Source organism: Heterodontus francisci, chromosome 11, assembly GCF_036365525.1.
Source record: "Heterodontus francisci isolate sHetFra1 chromosome 11, sHetFra1.hap1, whole genome shotgun sequence".
Classification (NCBI taxonomy): Eukaryota; Metazoa; Chordata; class Chondrichthyes; order Heterodontiformes; family Heterodontidae; genus Heterodontus; species Heterodontus francisci.
In genome coordinates, this window is record NC_090381.1 from 68,960,510 (window position 1) to 68,983,876 (window position 23,367).

At 41.8% G+C, this 23,367-nt stretch overlaps 1 protein-coding gene across 1 annotated transcript in view; it reads right to left on the reverse strand.

Moving 5' to 3' along the window:
* zmat3 (zinc finger, matrin-type 3) overlaps positions 1-23,367 on the reverse strand; it is a 72,528-nt gene that overhangs the window by 22,793 nt on the left and 26,368 nt on the right. Inside the window, exons 3-4 of the mRNA XM_068041659.1 lie at positions 10,969-11,088; positions 4,005-4,174 (exon numbers count right to left, since the gene is read on the reverse strand). Of these exons, the coding sequence (XP_067897760.1) occupies positions 4,005-4,174; positions 10,969-11,088 (290 nt within the window). The remainder of the gene's footprint in view (positions 1-4,004; positions 4,175-10,968; positions 11,089-23,367) is intronic.

Here is a 23,367-nt window from a genome sequence, read left to right on the forward strand (position 1 = left end):
AGTGGCAAATGGAATTCAACTTGGAGAAGTGTGAGGTGATGCATTTGGGGAGGTCAAACAAGACAAAGGAGTACACAATAAATGGGAAAGTACTGAAATGTGTAGAGGAAGTGAGAGACCTTGGAGTGAATGTCCACAGATCCCTGAAGGCATTAGGACAGGTCGATAAGGTGGTTAAAAAGGCATATGGAATGCTTTCCTTTATTAGCCGAGGTATAGAATATAAGAGCAGGGAGGTTATGCTGGAACTGTATAACTCATTGGTTAGGCCACAACTTGAGTACTATGTGCAGTTCTGGTCACCTCATTACAGAAAGGATGTTATTGCACTAGAGAGGGTACAGAGGAGATGTACAAGGGTGTTGCCAGGACTGGAAAAATGCAGCTATGAAGAAAGATTGGATAGGCTGGGGATGTTCTCCTTGGAACAGAGAAAGCTGAGAGGAGATCTGATTGAAATGTACAAAATTTTGAGGGGCCTGGATAGAGTGGAGGTGAAGGGTCTATTCACCTTAACAGAGAGGTCAGTGACTAGGGGGCATAGATTTAAAGCGATTGGTAGAAAAATTAGAGGGGAGATGAGGAAAAACTTTTTCACCTAGAGGGTGGTGGGGAACTCACTGCCTAAAAGGATAGTTGAGGCAGAAACCCTCAACTCATTCAAAAGGAGTCTGGATATGCACCTCAAGTGCCGTAATCTGCAGGGCTACAGACCAAATGCTGGAAGGTGGGATTAGAATATGTGGGCCGTTTTTCGGCCGGCACAGACACTATGGGCCTAGTGGTCTCTTTCTGTGCCTTAAACTTTCTATGATTCTATGACTTGAGGTTATGATTGCCTTATGAACCAATTCACAAGACAGTGGCTTTGGATAAAAGTTCACAGAGTAGTGTTTTATAAAGGCATTAAGATTAATCAAATATGTTCCCTCAAAAATAGAAACTAAAGCACTTCTAATAATGTTAACTCATGGGATAATTGTGTCATGATCTGGCCTTTTCATACATAAAAAAACATTCCACAGTGCTTAGCTTTATGAAGTGGTGATCTTGAAGTTTTATTGCTAGAAACCACTATCCTGCTTCATAGAATTTTAATCCTATAAAATGTGAAAGCAATAAGTAAGCTTACACAGAAAATAGGTCTTCAGTCGTTGGTGATTGCAGTCGTTGAAATAAAGGGCTAACGGGATTGACCCGGGGAGCGGGACTGACTGCATAGCTCTGTCGAGAGCTGGCATGGACCTGATGGACCGAATGGCCTCCTTCTGTGCCATAAATGACTCTATAACCAGTTTTGAGGCTTAGATGAAATAAGTGTTACAAATATATTTTGTTGGAATATCATACTATATGACTGTAAAATCCTACACCATGAATCAAATGTCATCCATTTGGTGCTAAATGTTTTGAGAGTATTTTCAACATTAACCACTACAGGTGGAAGACCTCATTTGACAGTTTATTTCTCTTAACAACTAAGCCATCTGCGTCAGATCATGGAAAGTGATGAGTTTAATTGACATTCTGAGACAATGAGACCAACTTATGAAGAATTAGGTAGAAAAGGGATCAGTTTTTGGTTGTTGGCCATTAAAAGCCCTAACAGGAATTGTTTGTGCAAAGCAAACAATTTATATCATGCAAGAATTATATAATGTCCTTCGAGAAGCGCACAATAATCATTGTCTATGAAGTTTTATGAACCAATCAAAGCACAGCCACAAGCACCAGTTTAGCACCTAGCCAAGACTGATAAGTCTTTTCAATCTTATGTAAAAAAAAAAGCTGGCCCTCAACTCTAATGTAAATATAAACTTAAGAGCCATGGCTCAAAACCATTCTTAAAAATCTTTTTCACAAACACTAAGGCATCAATCATTGTGGTAGAAGTGCTGCTTAGATCAGGAAACATGTCTATGATGTGGAAAAAAGTTCCACTGACAGGTATGTAATCTTTTTCTCACAATACTCCTGCATTTCTTCAAACTACTTCCCAAAGAAGAATTTCTGTCATAAGGGAAATCCATGAAAACTTATGGGTGGTTGATAATTCCAATATTTCCAAGATTGAAACGTATGGGTAGAAATAAGTCTTCGGTGGTAACACAAAACTGGCAGGGTAGCAGCCACCTATTATATGCTGTGACCGATATTCAGTCCTCCTAACTTTAATGGAACTGAATACTGGGTAGGAAACATAACATGTGACCCATGTGACACCACCCAAGACAGATTTCTAACCCATGATATGAAATTGTAGGTATAGTAAATAAGGGTACACTCAAAATCAATAGTATTTAGGTCTACGTAGGAGATGGTAATCTAATACAGCCAAGAAGCAGTTTATCCTCATATCTTCTCATTGTAGTCTTCTGATTAACGAAGTGGATAAAAAGGACTTCAAAACCTCCAAGTAAATCAGATGAAGCAGACTGAACTACTGCGATATGGGATATATTGGTGCAGCAGCTGAAATCAATATGAAATTTGTGAAGCCAACATCCACCAATGAAGCGATTTTTCTATGCTGAATGGGGATGGGTGTTGCTTTGTCAAACAACACACTACAGCTAATTCTAGTTTTCTATCCTCTGGGAGCTTTGACTTCAAGCAGTACTCTAACTTAAAGATTTCTTGAAGACGGAGATACTGATAACCTTGATTGACTGTTTAGAGGTCACTTTGACAGGACCTCCCCTTCCACGACCTTGCAACACTGAGAAAGTGATCAGCAATGTTATGGGAACACCATAACCTCCAGGTTCCTCTCCAATTCATACACCAACCTACCTTGGAAATATATTCCTTCATATCAATCTTAGAGTTGTCCGACTACCATCATTGTGAATGTACAAGGACTGCAATGGTTCAAGGAGAAGGCCTACCATCACCTTCTCAGGGCAACTAGGGATTGATAGTAAATGTAGTCTTGCCTATGTCGTCCACATACCAAGATATTTTTTTTAAATCCATGTATGTCAGGTAAATCAGTAGCGTTCAAATATATGCTTGAGTCATGATTATGAATTGTGGTAATCGCAGTTCTTAGGTCAGTTCGTGGGTTCTGCCTCTCAGAAATCAAATCAAAAAAGCTTAGAAATTAATTTATGAAATCTTGTGGTAGATAGTCCAAAACTACATTGTACTGGACACTCATTGGCTTCTCCTGACACTAAGGCTTTAGTGAACAAGATAGAGAAAAGATGCCTCAGTTAAAAATTACTACTGCCATCCTTTCCAGTATACAGAACCCCCCCCCACAACCAATGGGTCAGCCTCACAACTAAGTACAAAGTCTTCTACGAAAAACAGAACTCTCAGGCATTAATTACCTATGTTTCACTTCAGAATTAGATTGCAGAGATCTTGGTTCTCAAGATTGACTCCTGCTGAGTGAAAAATCATTTAACCTCTTCCCATCAGATACACTGCTGCATAATCAAAATCTGAAGTCTAGTATGGGGAACATACCAATATACTTCTCATGTAAAAGGTTCCATTGAAGATATCTGAGCTGAGAACTGAAGCAAAGCTTCAAAAGTTGGAAATGGCTAATAACAAAGCAGAAAATACTTCACAAAAGCCTTTCCTACTGACAGGATAAAAAAGCTCTGTGCTGCTGCCAGAAATGGGAAACAAATTGTTGTGGAATGGCTTTCTGTGCAATGTGCACTTGGGGGAAGATCAAAATGTCAAAATTTCAAAACTCCCAAGAGGGCACTGTTCCAATAATTGCTGACTGGATGATAGGCCTGTCCTAAGGTATGTAGAGGATGAACGCATGAGGAAGAATCAGCTTTGTCTGTAGACAGTAAAAGAAACAACTGATATTTAGATGCCTATCATTGAAACAAAATCTATTTAGGTTTCTACGTAAAGAAGCGAAACATCTGTTTACGTTTTTCAAAATTATGATGGTACTATAACAGAAAGTAGATGTTGTACAAAACCTAACACATTAAAAATCCTGTTATAGAATTCTTAGCTGTTAGCATACATACGAAAATGAATTGGATTTTTGAGCCTCTGCTAGCCGCAGTCTCTTGGCATGGTTCTTTCCTTGATAATGTGCCTGTGCCACAGCTGGGGAGCTAAAAGAAGCATCGCAGAGTTTGCAGTAATCATTTGCTGTGGCCAGTATCACACGACCTGCTGCCTTTGAGGATCCTGACTGAACAGAAAATAACATTCATCAATAATTCACAAACATAAAAGAGGCAAATGATGAATGTTACATCCCCACAGAGCTCCCTGTAGACAAAAGAATAACCACAACAGTTATTTCATATCTTTGCATTATATAGGTAGCATAGACCAAAACAGAGAACACTCAAGTATTCTAGTTATTAGAAATTAGCAATATTGACAGAATTAACAATTGTAAGCTCAGTTATACTACCACTTTTGTGTTAATATGCAGCCACTTCTGTTAAGAAAAAGATGTGACCCTATAATATCATGTGAAATACAACTCCAGCGTAGCGTCAAGTCCGATTTAAAAAGTGCATTAATGGGCTCCATGGGCCTTGTCAGCGATGCCCACATCTTTTATTTCTTTACTTGTCCCATTACCACTTCCTGTGGCTTTTCACCATGAAAGCTTTTGTCATTTAATCTCTCCTGCCCTCCACCCTATCAGAGACCTTCTTCCCTTTTATTCATCTTCACACCCTCCCCCCTTTCACTTGCTCAAAACCTATTACATTTCTAACTTTTCTCAGTTCTGATGAAATGTTAACTCTGTTTCCCGCTCCAGGGATGCTGCCAGACCTGCTGAGTATTTCCAGCATTTTATGTTTTTTTTATTCCTGTTAGTTTTTCTTAAAATCATGTTATATTGAACACAAAGCTGGGTCTGCACCACCAGAACAGCTATGACTGTCAGACCACACTCTCTGAACCTTCAATAAGGGTGCACACTGGTACTGTTTCTAAATGTGGAAAAAGTTTTTGAAAAGGTTTAGTACAATGGGTTGCAGTACACTATCTCCCAGCTTGACTTCGATGGAAGTTTTGCCCAAGGGCAGATCTGCAGAGTCCAATTATCAGTCCACTCTTGTTCTTCATTTTTGCCAATAACATTCCACTATCAAAACAAAGGACTAGGGCTTTCTCATAATTTGCTGATGGCATAGCCATTTGAGTATTTCTGAGTTGAATATAACATTAGAAAAGCGTCAGAGAAGCATATTGATCTGGAGGAATGGACTTGGATGGCAAATTCGGCTGTATTCCAGAAAATCACAGTCTGTGCTATTTTCCAAAGAAAGTAAGCCAAAGGAACAGATGTGAGGATGAATTTCTGTCAAAACCATCAGACAACAGAAGGGCCATGACTTCTGAATCTTAACTAGGCCTCCATCTGCTTTTAGTAGGAGTCCCATCAGGAGTCTAAATCGCCACCATAAATATTACTGCAGCAGGAAACTTGAAGGCTTTGAGCCAGGATCTCAATTTTTAGGATTTTAACCTCTTGCCTGACCCTATCCTGCCCAATGGCAGTGGGGGTGGACGGAGGGGCTTCGAATTAAGGACAACATCTCAAGTATAGGACTTTGGTTCGGCCACATTTGGAATACTGCGTGCAGTTCTGGGTTCAATTCTGGGTACTGCCTGTGTGGAGTTTGCAAGTTCTCCCTGTGTCTGCGTGGGTTTCCTCCGGGTGCTCCGGTTTCCTCCCACATGCCAAAGACTTGCAGGTTGATAGGTTAATTGGCCATTATAAATTGCCCCTAGTATAGGTAGGTGGTAGGGAAATATAGGGACAGGTGGGGATGTGATAGGAATATGGAATTAGTGTAGGATTAGTATAAATGGGTGGTTGTTGGTCGGCACAGACTCGGTGGGCCGAAGGGCCTGTTTCAGTGCTGTATCTCTAAACTAAACTAATTACCAAAAGGATGTGGATGCTTTGGAGAGGGTGCAGAGGAGGTTCACCAGGATGTTGCCTGGTATGGAGGGCGCTAGCTATGAAGAGAGGTTGAGTAGATTAGGATTATTTTCATTAGAAAGACGGAGGTTGAGGGGGGACCTGATTGAGGTGTACAAAATCATGAGAGGTATAGACAGGTTGGATAGCAAGAAGCTTTTTCCCAGAGTGGGGGATTCAATTACTAGGGGTCACGAGTTCAAAGTGAAAGGGGAAAAGTTTAGGGGGGATATGCGTGGAAAGTTCTTTACGCAGAGGGTGGTGGGTGCCTGGAACGCGTTGCCAGCGGAGGTGGTAGACGCGGGCACGATAGCGTCTTTTAAGATGTATCTAGACAGATACATGAATGGGCAGGAAGTAAAGAGATACAGACCCTTAGAAAATAGTCGTCATGTTTAGATAGAGGATCTGGATCGGCGCAGGCTTGGAGGGCCAAAGGGCCTGTTCCTGTGCTGTAATTTTCTTTGTTCTTTGTTCTAAAATTCCTTTGGAAGGAAAGAGTGGCAGAAAGACCAAATTGATATAAAAATGAATTAATGCTTAATACAGCACTTGAGCACATGATCTAGGCTGACACTTCAGTGCAAGAGTGCCATTTATCAATAAACTGAAGTCCCTTCTGTCTGTTCAGCTGGATGTTCAAGAGACAATGGGATTTTTTTCCCTCAAGAACTACAGGGAGTTCTTCAGCTGTCCTAGCCTACATTCATATTTAATCCACACCAACATAAGATTAATTAGTCATACATTTCATTGCTGTTTCTAGGACCTCGGTTGCTTACAATACAAGACTGATCGCACTTCAAAAGTAATTCAAACCAAGACCTATCTGCATATTCACATGAGAAGGGAGTTATCCCTCAACTCATCATGACCAAGATAAATTAACTGGTAATTTATCTCATTTGCTGTTTGTGGGATGTTGATGAGTGCAAGTTACTGCCATGTTTGCCTAAATAACAAATAATAGTGACTTGGCTTCAAAAATAATATATTGCCTATTAATGCATTAGGATGTCCTGACAACAGGAAAGGTATTTAAAATGCAAGTTCATTCCTTTTTAAAGATATCAACCTAGTCTACTCAATACAGATTAGTAATGGTTGCCTAAACTTTTGTCCATAAATAAAACAAGCAATGACCTGGATGGATGACTGCCCTTGGTCTTGTCTGTAGACAAAATTAAAGCTCTGTAAACTGCCAGAAAAAATCCAACTAGAATCCATGTGGTGGCAGTAAAGTTTTGGCACCATTTCCTGAGGTACCTGGCAGACACTAACTTAGGTATAAATTTTACATGTGGCCTAAGGACTGCCCACCCTATATAAATATCAAACCAATGTGAAGTTTGCTAACACTGGAAAGCCAACAGTCCATCTGAAAGGTTAAAAACACATTAAGAAATTATGGTTTTGAATGTGTGGACAATTTCTAAAAATATTCCATATATATTATTAGATGCACAACTATTTAATTTTCCAGACACCCCTCAAAAACCTTGGACAGCCATTGATATTCACAAACTGATTTTGCCAGAGGTGGTCAACAGGCTGCAATGCTTGTCAGGTTGATCGTCAGCATGATAGATAATCCTGACCAAGTTGACACTGAACACAAAGTTCGGACAACACCAATGCTATATTTGTGAAATTGAGTCACAGCAGTTGGGAGTGATTCTTTTTCTCGAATGTTGACAAATTTATCTAATCTATCCACGAACTTCCCAATTTTCTGAAGTGCTTTTTTTGAAAAATCTGTGCTCTCTGAGCTCCGATGTGAAGCCTCTTCTGTCAGGAAATGAACTGTGCTTTCTATTAAAAGATGATTAGCTGATGCACATTGGCAGGGCAGGCTATTTTAGGTGCCACGCTGGGAAATGCTTTGAGGCACTGTTGGCATATTTATAAGTATCTCCAGAATCTCTTCCATTTCCTCCTCAGAGATATTTCCTTTAAAAAGGGTCTCTTTAGCATCTTCAATTTGTAGTTCCTGGGGAAACCTGAAATTAATTTAGGCATACCCTGTGCAACTAAGAACCTCTTGAACATCCAGCCTCATATCTTGTTGCAACAGCTTAGCAATTGGTATAAAGTTTCCCCAAATGAATGGCATTAACCTTCACTACTTTATTGAGTAATAAGCTCCACAACTGTTGTTTGAAGTGCATTCTGGACATAATGGACTGGATTTTAAGAGCCCGCCACCAATCTCGACGGCAAGCTCAAAAAATGGCAGCCTGACGCCAAAGAGCCGCCACGATCTCCCGTGCAGCGGCTCATTTAAATACCTGGGGCAGCCTGCACCCACCAATCATGTGGAGGGGGTGGGCTGTCTGCCCCCAGCAATGTCATCAGCAGCCTCTGCGCAGGCGCCATTTTTAAAGGGCAGCCAGCCCTGCCGGCTCATTAAAATGTTAAAGAAATATCCCCCCAAAATTTATTACATAAATTTCTAATGCCCCTTTCCCACCCCGCAATAACAACTATATTTACTATTTGCCCTTCCCCCATCCTCAAAAACACTCATCTTTTAAGTGTGACCTTCCCCCCCAGACTGCACAAAGTTTGAAGTTCACTCCTTCCCAGCATCCCCTACACCTATTACGTTTATTTGACCTTGTCCGCAACACCCCCACCCCCTGAAAACATCCCGGGCACTGAAAATATTAACTCTGCCCCCCCACCCCACCAGTGTCACGTGCCTTTCCCCAGACGGGGAACTGGGGAACTGAAGGCGCGGGAGTATGGGCCGCCGTGCCAAAGATCGTGGCAGGCCCACAAGATTGCAGGTAAGTCCATTTAAATGCATTCATTTTATTAATTTAAATGAAGGTCCCATCATTCAGCAGCAGGGGGAGGGGGCTTTCATAGAGCCTCACCGCCACCGAGAGGATCGGGCCGGGCCCTCCCGGTGTCAAGATCCAAGTCGGGCCTCTTCCGGACCCATCTTTGGGTCACCCCCACCACGGATCACAACGTCAGGGGCTTGGTAAAATCCAACCCAATCTTTCAATAATCAAATTAGTTGGATTCTATCACTGAGGCTATAAGGATCCTACCTAGGATGAACAACTTGTACACTTAACACATAGGATTTTTGTGAGGAATCCACAACAAATGAACAAAAAATAGCTGTTATACAGCTATGGGGATGCTATGTCACTGTAACTGAGTTAAAATGATCGGTTTTCCCAAACAGCTTTAGTGGGAGCAATGCAATATTCGTGCATATGAAAGTCCACAAGATTTAGGCAGTTCTTGCTCCAAGCAAGGCTCCCAAGTTTTGCGTTTTACCTCTTACCCCTTTATTGCTGCATGCTTCTTCAGTGGCTAATACTTAAACATTGCTATTGTATCAGCCTTGGTCCAGTGGTAGCACACTTGCCTCTGAGTCAGAAGTTGAGGGTTCAAGCCCCACTCCAGAGACTTGATGGCATAATCTATGCTGATGTTTCAGTGCAGTACTGATGGAGTAACCTACTGCACTGCCAGAGGTCATGTTTATCAGACGAGACATTAAACTGAAGCCCAATCTGTCCTCTTGGATGAATGTAAAAGATCCCATGGTGCTATTGAAGAGCTGAATTCCTCAACCAATAGCACTAAAAAACAGATTATCAAATTTCTTCTTGATATCAAATTTTAATTCTACTGCAAATTGTTAAGAATTTGCAAGAGTACACAATAGTGAACTTAGCTCCAGTAATTAGATTTTGGTCTAAAGTTAGCAGGTTTTTCTGGGGTGTGAACCAGAATTTTATAAATGACCTGGAAGAGGGTGTAGAAGGGTGGGTTAGTAAATTTGCGGATGACACAAAGGTCGGTGGAGTTGTGGATAGTGCCGAAGGATGTTGTAGGGTACAGAGGGACATAGATAGGCTGCAGAGCTGGGCTGAGAGATGGCAAATGGAGTTTAATGCGGAAAAGTGTGAGGTGATTCACTTTGGAAGGAGTTAGAGGAATGCAGAGTACTGGGCTAATGGGAAGATTCTTGGTAGTGTAGATGAACAGAGAGATCTTGGTGTCCAGGTACATAAATCCCTGAAAGTTGTTACCCAGGTTAATAGGGCTGTTAAGAAGGCATATGGTGTGTTAGCTTTTATTAGTAGGGGGATCGAGTTTCGGAGCCACGAGGTCATGCTGCAGCTGTACAAAACTCTGGTGAGACTGCACCTGGAGTATTGCGTGCAGTTCTGGTCACCGCATTATAGGAAGGATGTGGAAGCTTTGAAAAGGGTGCAGAGGAGATTTACTAGGATGTTGCCTGGTATGGAGGGAAGGTCTTACGAGGAAAGGCTGAGGGACTTGAGGTTGTTTTCGTTGGAGAGAAGGAGGAGGAGAGGTGACTTAATAGAGACATATAAGATAATCAGATGGTTAGATAGGGTGGATAGTGAGAGTCTTTTTCCTCGGATGGTGATGGCAAACACGAGGGGACATAGCTTTAAGTTGAGGGGTGATAGATATAGGACAGATGTTAGAGGTAGTTTCTTTACTCAGAGAGTAGTAGGGGCGTGGAACGCCCTGCCTGCAACAGTAGTAGACTCGCCAACTTTAAGGGCATTTAAGTGGTCATTGGATAGACATATGGATGAAAATGGAATAGTGTAGGTCAGATGGTTTCACAGGTCGGCGAAACATCGAGGGCCGAAGGGCCTGTACTGTGCTGTAATGTTCTAATTCTAATTCTAATACAAGTTTCATGTGAATAGCTGCTTTGTATTTGCTGCTGATCACACTATTCAGAATCCTACCTGTTCATGTTAGATAATTTAACACCCACTGCTACATTGGCTCTCCAGTGCATTGGAACATCCTGAGCACATGAAAGGTGCTTTATGTAAATGCAAGTTCTTTCTTTTTCAAGTTGCAGTGAGTGGTGGAAAATTGACTACATAAACACAGTATTATTGCACACAGTCATAATTCAATGACAACTGAATTATACAGATCTGCAGGAAACAAATAATAACTATAATTTTCGGTCGTTTCTCCAGATCTGGATCTTCTCTACAATTAGCATATATTTACATTACCTGGGATGCTGGTGGATGAAGTTGTGTGCCTAGCTGATCTACAGTATGAATCACTTTGGGAGTAGCCACACACTGATGCCCAGCATAATAATTACGAAGTTTCTTTGAGTGGTTTTTACCCTAAAAAAACAAATTTTAATGAATTATTTGGGTAGAGAGAACATATACACTGCATAATTAGCTTATATATTATGATACTATGTGCATAAAAATATTTACAATTGTAAATAGTAAACTATGGTTGGTACCTCACACAAGAAAGAAATATTGTAGTGCCTTTATCAACTTTGCCCTGCTTTCCTGTGTATCTCTTTGGCCTATGCCTACTTTCCAGACTTTTCTCCCTTTCGCCCTTTCGCCACATTTTAATATGCTCCTTATGCTCATCTCACTCACAGTAAGAAAGGGTCAATCAAAAGAGGGTGAAGTATGGTGGGACTCTTTATGTACTGGGCCGCTTCGATAACCTTAAAGGCCTGTTAGGAACCCTGGAAATACTCAGGAGACGGGGGCTCTGGCAAACAAGTCCTCAATGGTAGAACAGGCGGAGGAAGGTGTGCCATCTGAAATATCTCAATAGCTGTTCTGGCGGGCGTAAGCTGCAGCAGAATGAAACCCCCAATCATCCCAATCATCTTGGTTTCCTTGTCATTGGATCAAGGTGTCAGTCTGTCAAGATACATGTGGAAGCTGGTGTACAACAGTTTCTCCACATTAAAAGATGTCATGCACAGGCATCTTCCTTTCCAAGGTATGGATATCCTCCAAAATTTGTCACCATCCTTCACCCGCTTCATGATGATATGCAAGCGGTGATCCTTAGCAACGGATCCATTACAGACCCCTTTGAGGTTAAGACAGCAGTTAAACAAAGTTGTGTCATTGCCCCAACTCTTTTTTCGATTTTCCTAGCAGCCATGCTCCATCTGACTAGAGACAAGCTCCTTGCTGGAGTGCAGCTTATTTATAGAATGGACGGTAAACTATTTAATCCCCAATCAAAAACTAAGACCACCCTGACTTCAGTCATTGAGCTCCAATACACTGATGACACTGCAGCAAGTGCTGTGTCGGAAACAGATCTTCAGAGAAACAACGATGTATTTACTGAGGCATATGAGAAAATGGGACTTACACTCAAAATTCAGAAGACCAAATTCCTCCATCAGCAAGCTCCACATGCACACGCCCCAGCCTCATTGATCAGGATTCATGATGAGTGCCTAAAAATGTGGAACACTTCCAGTATCTTGAAAGTTATCTTTCACAGAAGGCTGACATTGATGAAGAAATCCAGCATCGCCTGAAATCTGCTGGTGCAGCCTTTGGCCACCTGAGGAAGTGAGTGTTTGAAGATGGCAACATCAAAACTGAAACCAAGCTGATGGTCTACCATGCGGTCGTGATCCCTACCTCACAGTACGGAGCTGAAACATGGGCAACGTATAGGAGGCACCTCAAAGCACTGGAGTCATTTCATCAACACTGCCTGAGGAAGATGCCCACATATCAAGGGAGAGGACAGGCGCACCAACATCAGTGTCCTCTCATAAGCAGGTACAAGCATCGAGGACATGATTAGCCGTCATCAGCTTTGTTGGGTTGGTCATATAGTTTGGATGTCATATACCAGGCTCCCAAAGCAGGTCTTCTTCTCCCAGCTCAGTCAGGGAAGACACACCAGAGGAAGACAAAAGAAGCGCTTCAAGGATTTGCTGAAAGCCAACATGAAGAAATGCAAGATTGACATCAGTTCCTGGGAGACAATCGCCCCGGACCGAACCAGATGGAGGCAGACTCTGTGGGAAGGAGCCAACAACGACAAAATGAAGAGGAAAAGCAAGAGCGGCGGAAAGAACAAGCCATGACCTGAATTAATAATACACGAGTTGACATCCCACAAGGCAACAAATGGTCTACATGCCATTAAGTTTGTAGATCCTGAATTGGCCTCATCAGCCATCTTCGGCCTGTTATGAGAGTGCTTCTACTTTTTGTAAAATATGTTTTAAGGACTTTTAGTTGAATTATGGACATTGATTCATCTGGAGGCTTGAAGAGATGCTGAACTTTGTGGGGTTTTTTTGCAAAAGAGGTCACCAAAATGATTCCTGGACTTGGCTCATAAACAAGTCCTTACTGGAAGGCACCTGCTTTCAGATAAAATACCAGCAGGGAACTTGTTGTTTTGACTTGGGGAGATGTTTATAAAGAAGTGACAGGTCAAGATTTATAGCGGTCAGGAGGCTTGACGTCTGGAATGTTTTTGGTTTCACTTTGAAATGTTACAAAAGATAGTTGGTTTTTGCCCGCCAAGAAAAACCCAGCCCATCTCTCTCTCAGAAAGAAACCCTACATGTCAAATATGTCTGTCTCCTCTTTCCTCTTGTACTTGAGGAAACCCTGTGTATCGAATGTGTGGGAACTGAAACCCATGTTGCCGCATTTCTGCTGTAAGGCCTATCTGAAGCCTCTGTAGCTGCATTTCTTAGAAAGCCTACTCAAAATGATCTTCAACATCGCCTGGAAAGAACTGTTCTAGGAAGATTCTAGTGACAATTGGGACGCCAAACCAAAACAAAGGACACCTTTCCATGTCTTCTCTTTTTTCCTCGAGAATGAGCAAGTATTCAGCCTAAGTGGTTTTTTGTATTTTTTTTGTAACAGAGCTCTAAAACCAAAATCCCTTTTTGTTTTTCCAGTTAACCGATGTATGTGTGTGTGTGTGTGAGGGACTAAGGTAAAAAGGGAACTGTTATACTTCAATCTGTGCATTTATGCTTTGCTTCATTACTGGTTAAGACATGTTTATACAATAAACTGATAATTTTGCTGTTTATTAAAGAAACCTGGTTGGCCTGTTTTATTCTGGGATAGAAATAGAGTCTATGATTGTATCAATAAGTGGGAAAAAAATTAAATGTGTGTTGTGACCCGTGGAGAAGTGGAACTGGAATAAACAGTGCACTCCTCCCACCTCAGTCGTTACAGGACTCACGGAAGACAATCATCCTCAATTGTCTCCAAAATGAATTTGAAAATGACAAATTGAGAGAGGCTATGAAGACATTTCGTGTATCATGAAAACAAAGTAATTGTCAGGTTCAGACAAAAAGTTAACAGTCTGTTTCTTGTTCCACAGATGTTCGCTGACCTGCTGAGTATTTTCAGCATTTTCTGTTTTTATTATTAATATGCAGTATGCTTCGCTTACAGGAAAACGCCATTGGGGTAATTTTCATAACCAAATATTGGAAATTAAGGTGCATGTGGGACATGATTATAGTTATAAAGCACACCCACAATTCTGATATGCACTTCTGCTGGATAAGGCTTCCTGCTTGCAGCACCAAATTACAGCATGGCCCCTTGTATTTCAGCCAATAACCAAACCCATCATTACCTAGGACTCAGCACTAGTACCACTGCTGTGGAAAACCTCATGGCTATTCAATTAATCTCTAACTGAGCCACAAAATAAAGGTAATATATGAAATAGAAATGTAAAGGAAATGCTAAAACTAAAAATCTGTAATAACCATTTTGAAACTGTGGATGGTATCTCGGTATTTTTCAGGTTGCTATGCAACAGAATATGTAATTGATGACATGGAAACTACTTGACCTCCTTCATGTGAATTCAGACAGAAGACTTCAAGATTTGCATTCTATAGCTCTTTCACTAGGCTTGTTTAGGAAGCCCTCTGCTATTTAAGAATGTAAATTCTGACCTTCTTCCATGCTAACAGTTTTGCCGTTGAGAACAAACTTTGGTCTTACGATTCAAAATATGTGCTTTATTTTTACAATAGCATTTCAACTAACCATGCATTTGTGGGACAATAGAAATATTCCATGATTTTTCAGCAATTAAGTGATTTAAGATTGTCAAATATATAGACAGAAAAGCTCTTGTAACACGGAACCCAAATTTGCATCCAATAGCAATCTGAATTGTTGGGCACTTGCAAAGAACATTTTTTTTAATGTATTGAAAGTTTAAAATTTGCATATACTTCAATTATAAAATCACATTTTCACCTTTGTTCCAGGTGGATGGCAGCATGTAGTACTCAATATGGATCACACTATTTCTGTTACTCAGAACTTTGCCAGTGCAACCAACTTTCCTATGGTACGGCATAAAATAGTTAGGGGGCATTCTAAACTATCCCCCAGAAAGTGGTACAGGTAATTGCAGCTTGAGATAATTATTTTCTGGAGTGCAGCAGGCTATTGGGTTTGAGATGTTTATGCTGGGTCAGTGATGGTGCATAATGTAAATGAGCTAAGAAATGGCATTGATGGGAAAATAGCCGTTCCTTCGTTTGTATTTCTGCTTCTATGTGCTGCATAGAGTCCTAGAGTAATACAGCACAGAAACAGGCCCTTCGGCCCATCGTATCCACACTGGCCATCAAGCACCTATTTATTCTAATACCATTTTCCAGCACTTGACCTGTAGCCTTGTATACAATGCTCATCAAAATACTCCTTAAATGTTGTGAGGGTTCCTGCCTCTACCATCCTTTCAGGCAGTGTGTTCCAGATTCCAACCACCTTCAGGGTGAAAAAATCATTCCTCAAACCTCCTGCCCCTTACCTTAAATCTATGCCCCCTGGTTATTGACACTTGTGTTAAGGGAAAAAGTTTCTTCCAATCTACCCAATCTATGACCCTCCTCATAATTTTGTATACCTCAATCAGGTCCCCCATCAGCCTTCTCTGCTCTAAGAAAAACAACCCTAGCCTATCCAGTCTCTCTTCATAGCTGAAATGCTCCAACCCAGGCAACATCCTGGTGAATCTCCTCTGCACCCTCTCCAGTGCAAGCACATCCTTTTGGCATGCATCAAACTTTGTGGAATTGCATTTGATGCTGGCACTGAGTGCAGAGTGAAAACATGATGCTTCAATTAGTTTATGGGAAGTTTACATGGTTAGTATTACTGCTGAGTTGTACCTCTCCTTACTGGATATGGTTCCACAGGTGCCGTTTGCTCTGATATATGTAGCTGAAGTGACCATCCATCACTAGTGAATGTAGACAGAGAGTGTCGGCAGTGCTGCTCCAGCATATGGGGAAGGGGAGAACCATGTTTTTGCGCGACTTACACACAGCGTTCTAGCAAAGTTTGCTGGAAAGTCATATAAGTCCTCACCAATTTTACCCTCCCTGACCTTGGGATGCCAAGCTTACTCAGTGATTTAACTGTTGCACAGCCGAGTTTGCCTAACTCTGTACAGATTGTTAATTATATATCAATTGTTTAATTATATATGGAGATGGAGAGTATTAATTGGGGTTTTACTTGAGCACTTAAAAGGAGACACTTACTGAAACTGGTGGAGGTTTTGAGTAAGGAGATCCACGTTTGTAATCCTTTTTACTCTGTACAATGAATGCAACACTGAGTAAAGATTGGCTCCAGCATCATCCTTCAACAACAAGCTTTCCAGAATTTAACACAGGCTAGGATTTAACTTGCAATTTTTCTGTTCTGTACGGCCCAGTTACTTACTGCCTTAGTCAGCTGAGCCACTGGTAGAGCCTGACCTTCTAATTGTTAATGTGTTCCTTGATATTTGAACCCCTTCACCATGGTTAACAACTTGCACAAATCAAATTCGTCAATTCTTCTAATAAACTGGAAACTTTGAAACTGAATATCTTGAAGTTCTTTCAAAAAGAAAGCAAGCCCAACTTCATTAACCTATCCTCTTAAATTCAATTCCAAATATGTAGCATTGGTATTTTTGCTCCTCCCTACCTTCTCGAGGGCAGCACTATCGTTCCTACAATAGGGTGACCATGCTATACACAGTACACTAGCTGGGGCTAGCAAACTCCTTAAAATAACTATATAACATGTTTTGATTAGTATTCTTCACCTCTGATAATTGCCTATTTTTTAACTGCTGCTAAGCCTTGGATATCTTCTGTGATCAGCGCAGTTGAATCACTGTACCATATAGTACACACACCTGAGTTTAGTTCTTCACGCTCACACTAACTATTTTATTTGCCCACATTGATTTGAATCTACCACTCTTTGGCCTTGTTATCCAAAAGATCTAGTTCTTTCTGAATCTAGTTACATTTTTCCTCATTATTTGTGCTTCCTCCTTTTTTGTGTCATCTGCAACCTTTTGCTTAATACATTAATAGAAGTAAATACACTGCACAGATCATAGAATTGTTAAAGCACAGAAGGTGGCCATTCGATCCATCATGTCCATACTGGCCCTCCAAAGGAGCAATTCACGTTCTGCCACTCCACCATTCTCTCCCCACATCCCTGTACATTTCTCCTCTTCAGATATTTAGAATATTTATAAAATGTAGAAAAATTTAAGCACAGAAGGAGGCCACTCTGCCCATCATGTCCGCGCCTACCGGAAAACAAGCCACCCAACCTAATCCCACTTTCTAGCACTTGGTCTGTATCCCAGGAGGTTACGGGATTTCAAGTGCATATCCAGACGCCATTTAAATGAGTTGAGGGTTTCAGCCTCTACTACCCTTTCAGACAGTGAGTTCCAGATCCCAACCAACCTCTAGGTGAAAAATTATTTCCTCAACTCCCCTCTAATCCTTTTATCAATCACTTTACATCTGTGCTCCCCAGTCACTGACTGATCTGCTAAGGAAAACAGGTGCTTCCCATCCACTCTATCCAGTGCCCCTCACAACCTTGTACATCTCAATCAAACCTCCCCTCAGCCTCTTCTGTTCCAAGGAAAACAACCCCAGCCTATCCAGTGTTTCTTCATAGCTGCAATTTTCGAATCCCGGCAACATCCTCATAAATCTCCTCTGTACCCTCTCTAGTGCTATTACATCCTTTCTCTGTAATGAGGTGACCAAAACTGCACGCGGTACTCAAGTTGTGGCTGAACTCGTGTTTTATATAGCTCCAGCATAACCTCCCTGCTCTTATATTCTATGCTTCGGCTAATAAAAGAAAGGATTCCCTATGCCTTCTGAAACCCTTATCAACCTGTCCTGCTAACTTCAGGGATCTGTGGACATGCACTCCAAGGTCGCTCATTTTCTCTACACCTCTCAGTATCCTACCATTTATTGTGTATCCTTTGCCGGGTTTGACCTGCCCAAATGCATCACCTCACACCCCAGTGGACTGAATTCCATTTGCCACTTTTCAGCCCATCTGACCAGTCCATTGATATCTTTCTGTAGTCTACAGCTTCCCTCCTCGCTCCCAGCCACGCGGCCAATTTTTCTGTCGTCTGCAAACTTCTTGATCATGCCTCCATACGTCCAATTTGTTAATATATACCACAAAAAGCAGGGGACCTAGTACTGAGCCCTGCAGAACCCCACTGGAAGCAACTTTACAGTCACAAAAAACACCAGTCAGCAAGTACCCTTTGTTTGAAATTACCCTTTGAGCCAATTTTTTATCCAGCTTGCTACATTCCCCTGGATCCCACAGGATTTTTTTTTTAACCAGTCTGCCATGTGGGTCTTGATAAAATCCATGTAGACCACATCAACTGCACTACCCTCATCAATCCTCCTTGTTATCGCCTCAAAAAATTCAATCAAGTTGGTCAGGCATGATCTTCCTTTAACAAATCCATTCTGACTGTCCTTGATTACTCCACACCTTTCTAAGTGACAGTTTATCATGTCTCTTAGAATTGATTCCAATAATTTTCCCACTACCAAGGTTGACTGACTGGCCTGTGATTATTCGGTCTAACCCTTGTACCTTTGTTTAAAAATGGAGCAATATTAGCAGTCCTCCAATCCTCCGGCACCAAACCTACATCCATTGAGGATTGGAAAATGATGGTCAGAGCATCTGCTATTTAACAGCCTGAGATACATTTCATCTGGTCCTGGTGATTTATCCACTTTCAAGGATGCTAATCTCCTTAATACTTCCTTTCTCCCTATGTTTATCACACCCAATATTTCACACTCCTCCTTAACTACAATAGCTGCACGTCCCCCTCTTTTGTGAAGATAGACGCAAAGTATACATTAAGAACTATATTCACATATTCTGCCTCCACACATAGGTTACTTTTTTGGTCTTTCATGGGCCCTACCTTTTTCTTAGTTATCCTCTTACTTTTAATGTATTGATAAAACATCTTTGGGTTCTCTTTGATTTTTCTTGCCAATATTTGTTCGTGCCCTCTCTTTGCTTTCCTAATTTCCTTTTTGATTTCATCCCTGCACTTTCTATACTCCTCTCGGCTTTCTTCAGTATTGAGTTCTCGGTGTCTGACATAAGCTTTCCTTTTCTGTCTTATCTTACCCTGTATGATCCTTGACTCCGGGGGCTCTAGATTTGGCTGCCCCACCCTTTTTCTTTGTGGGAACATGTTTACTCTGAACCTCTTAAATCTCACCTTTGAATGCCTCCCAGTGCTCTAACACTGATTTACCTTCAAGTAGCTGTTTCCAGTCCGCTTTTGCTAAATCACTCCTCAGCTTAGTAAAATTGGCCTTACCCCAATTTAGAACTTTAACTCCTGTTCTATCTTTGTCCTTTTCCTTAATTATGTTAAAACTAACTGAATTATGATCAGTACCACCAAAATGCTCTCCCACTGCCACTCCTTCCATCTGCCCAGCTTCATTTCCTAAAATTAAGTCCACAACCACACCAACTCTTGTTGGACTTACCATATACTGGCCAAAAATGTTCTCTTGAATGTACTTCAAGAATTCTGTTCCCTCCATTCCTTTCACACTAGAATGATCCCAGTTGATATTGGGGTAGTTAAAATTCCCTACTATTACTGCCCTGTTGTTTTTGCACTTCTCAAAGATTTGCCTACATATTTGCTTTTCTATGTCCCTCTGACTGTTTGGGGGTATATGGCAGCCCCTTTTTTGTTCCTTAGCTCAATCCATATGGCCTCATTTGATGATCCTTCTAACATATCGTCCCTCCTCACAGCTGTAATCGTTTCTTCAACCAAAATTGCCACCCCCCCCCCCCCTCCTTTTTTATCTCCCTCTCTATTTCATCTGAAAACCCTGTAGCCAGGAACGTTGAGCTACTATTCCTGCCCCACTTTAAGCCATGTTTCTGTAATAGCTATGATATCATAATGCCATGTTTCTATTTGTGCCCTCAGCTCGTCTGCTTTATTTGCTATATTCCTTGCATTGAAGTATATACTCTTGAGCACTGCCAAATTCTTTTTTAAATTTTCTAATCTTTGTTTCCTCTGCCTTCCAGACTCATTCACTAATTTACTGCCTTCCTTTTCTGATTCTGTCCCATCTGAATTCCCCTCAAGTTCCCATCCCGCTGCCAAACAGGTTTAAACCCTGCCCAACAGCACTAGCAAACCTCCCTGCAAGGATATTTGTCCCGGCCCTGTTGAGGTGCAAACTGTCCGGCTTGTACAGGTCCCATGTCCCCCGAGAGCCGATCCTAGGCTCAACCATCTTCAGCTGTTTCATCAATGACCTTCCATCCATCATAAGGTCAGAAGTGAGATGTTCGCTGATGATTGCAATATGTTCAGCATCATTCACAACTCCTCAGATACAGAAGCAGTTTGTGTCCATATGCAGCAAGACCTGGACAACATTCAGGCTTGGACTGATAAGTGGCAAGTTACATTCATGCCACACAAGTGTCAGGCAATGACCATCTCCAACAAGAGAGAATCCAATCATCTCCCCTTGACATTCAATGGCATTACCATCACTGAATCTCCCATTATCAACATCCTGAGAGTTACCATTGACCAGAAACTGAACTGGACCAGCCATATAAGTACTGTGGCTATAAGAGGGGAATACGCTCCACTTGCCTGGATGAGTGCAGCTCCAACAACACTCAAGAAGTTCGACACCATACAGGACAAAGCAGCCCACTTGATTGGCACCCCATCCACCACCTTAAACATTCACTCCCTCCACCACCAACGCACAGTGGCAGCAGTGAGTACCATCTACAAGATGCACTGCAACAACTCACCAAGGCTCCTTTGACAGCACCTTTCAAACCTGCGACCTCTACCACCTGGAAGGATAAGGGCAGTAAATGCATGGGAGCACCACCATATGCAAGTTCCCCTCCAAGCCACACACAATCCTAACTTGGAACTATATCGCTGCTTCTTCACTGTCACTGGGTCAAAATCCTGGAACTCCCTTCCTAACAGCACTGTGGGTGTACCTACACCACACGGACTGCAATGGTTCAAGGTGGTGGTCATCACCACCTTTTCTCAAGGGCAATTAGGGATGGGCAATAAGTGCTGGCCTAGCCAGCAATGATCACATCATGTGAAAGAATACATTTTTTAAAAATGCCCCAGGAATCTAAAACCCTCTCTCCTGCACCATCTCTCCAGCCACACAATCATCTGCGCTAACCTCCTATTTTTATGCTCACTACTGCGTGGCACTGGGAGTAATCCGGAGATTACTACCTTTAAGGTCCTGTTTCTTAATGTCTTTCCAAACTACTTAAACTCTGCCGACAGGACCTCATCCCTTTTTCTACCTATGTCGTTGGTACCAATATGGACCACAATATGGCTGCTCACCCTCCCCCTCCAGAATGTTCTGCAGCCGCTCAGTTACATCCATGACCCTGGCACCAGGGAGGCAACATACTGGATTCACATTTGCGGCTGCAAAAACGCCAGTTTGCTCCCCTAACTATAGAATCCCCAGCACTATTGCTCTACCAGTCTTTCTTGTACCCACCTAATCTTTTCGACCTAAAAAGTTCCTATTTATGGCTACCCTCTGTTGTCTGCTTTCAAGGCACTTTTAGAACAAGGACTACACTTTATCTTCTGATCCATCATCACAAATGTGGAATTTATATCAAAAGTTTGTTATGATAGTTTACTTTCTCCCTCTTGGACCAAGAAACAGAAATAAGATAGCTATACAGCAGTATTGGAAGCTGTTTATCCGTCATCTCAGTGAGAAACACATAGCTCATTCTATTGCTACCCTTTGCATGGCTTGTATATGTGACTTAGCTCTTCTAAGTTGTGTAATCCTTTTGCTGAATTTTATGGTCAGATCTTCCAATTTGAATAGAACTAAAATTCAGTCAAAGCATGCATCATGGCTTTGTTCATAGTATACCAGATGAAAACTGCTTTTCTGAATACTTCAACCTATACATATATAGTGAAGAAAGCTGTAGACTGCAGAATAATATCAATGGACTAGTCAGGTGGGAGGAACAGTGGCAAATGGAATTCAATCCAGAGAAGCGTGAGGTAATGCATTTGGGGAAGGCTAACAAGGCAAGAGAATACATAATAAAATGGTAGGGTACTGAGAAGTGTGGAGGAACAGAGGGACCTTGGAGTGCATCTCCACAGATCCCTGAAGGCAACTGGACAGGTAGATAAGGTGAGCAAGAGGTAGACGAGATACTTGTCTTTATTAGCCAAGGAATAGAGTAAAAACGGCCGGTTATGCTAGAACTGTATAAAACACTGGTCAGGCCACAGCTGGAGTACTGTGTGCAGTTCTGGTCACTGCACTAGAGGAAAGATGTGATTGCACTCGAGAAAGGGTACAGAAGAGATTTACAAGGATGTTGCCTGGACTGAAGAATTTTAGCTATGAAGAGTGGATAGGCTAGGGTTGTTTTCTTTGGAACACATGAGGCTGAGGGAAGACCCAATTGAAATGTATAAAATTATTAGGGGGTCTAGATAAAGTGAATAGGAAGGCCCTGTACCCCTTGGTTGAGGGGTCCATAACAAGGGGGCATAGATTTAGGGCAAGAGGTAGGAGGTTTAGAGGGGATCCAAGGGGAATCTATTTCACCCAGAGGCTGGTGGGGATCTGGAACTCATTGCCTGAAAGGCTGGTAGAGACAGAAACCCTTATAACATTTAAAAAGTACTTGGATATGTGCTTGAAGTACTGTAACCCACAAGGCTACAGACCAAGAGCCGGAAAGTGGAATGAGGCCGGCCAGTGCGGACACAATGGGCTTCCATGCTGTAAATTTCTATGATTCATGATTCATAACAGAATTCTCCTATCTGAGATGGTCAGGCTGTAACTGCACCCTATCGCCAATGATGGCACTGTAGCTCCTCAGTCACAACTGCAGAGAAACTCCTATGTCTTAGCTAACACTACTTCTCCGTTAACCAAATTAGATAAAGCTTTGCTATTTAACTATAAGTTAGTCAATATCCTGGGGCATTGCACAAGCAAAGTCAAGCCCAAATATAGTCTTCATATAAAGTGGGGAGAGCAAAGCACGCGTGAGGTGGTAAGGAAAAGGGAAGCAGGTAAGATAGAGGGTACAGAAGGATATAGGGGAAGTTATTTTAATATTCCTTTTTCTTATTTGTTCATGGGATGTGGGCATCGTTGGCAAGACAAGCATTTATTGCCTTTCCCTAATTGTCCA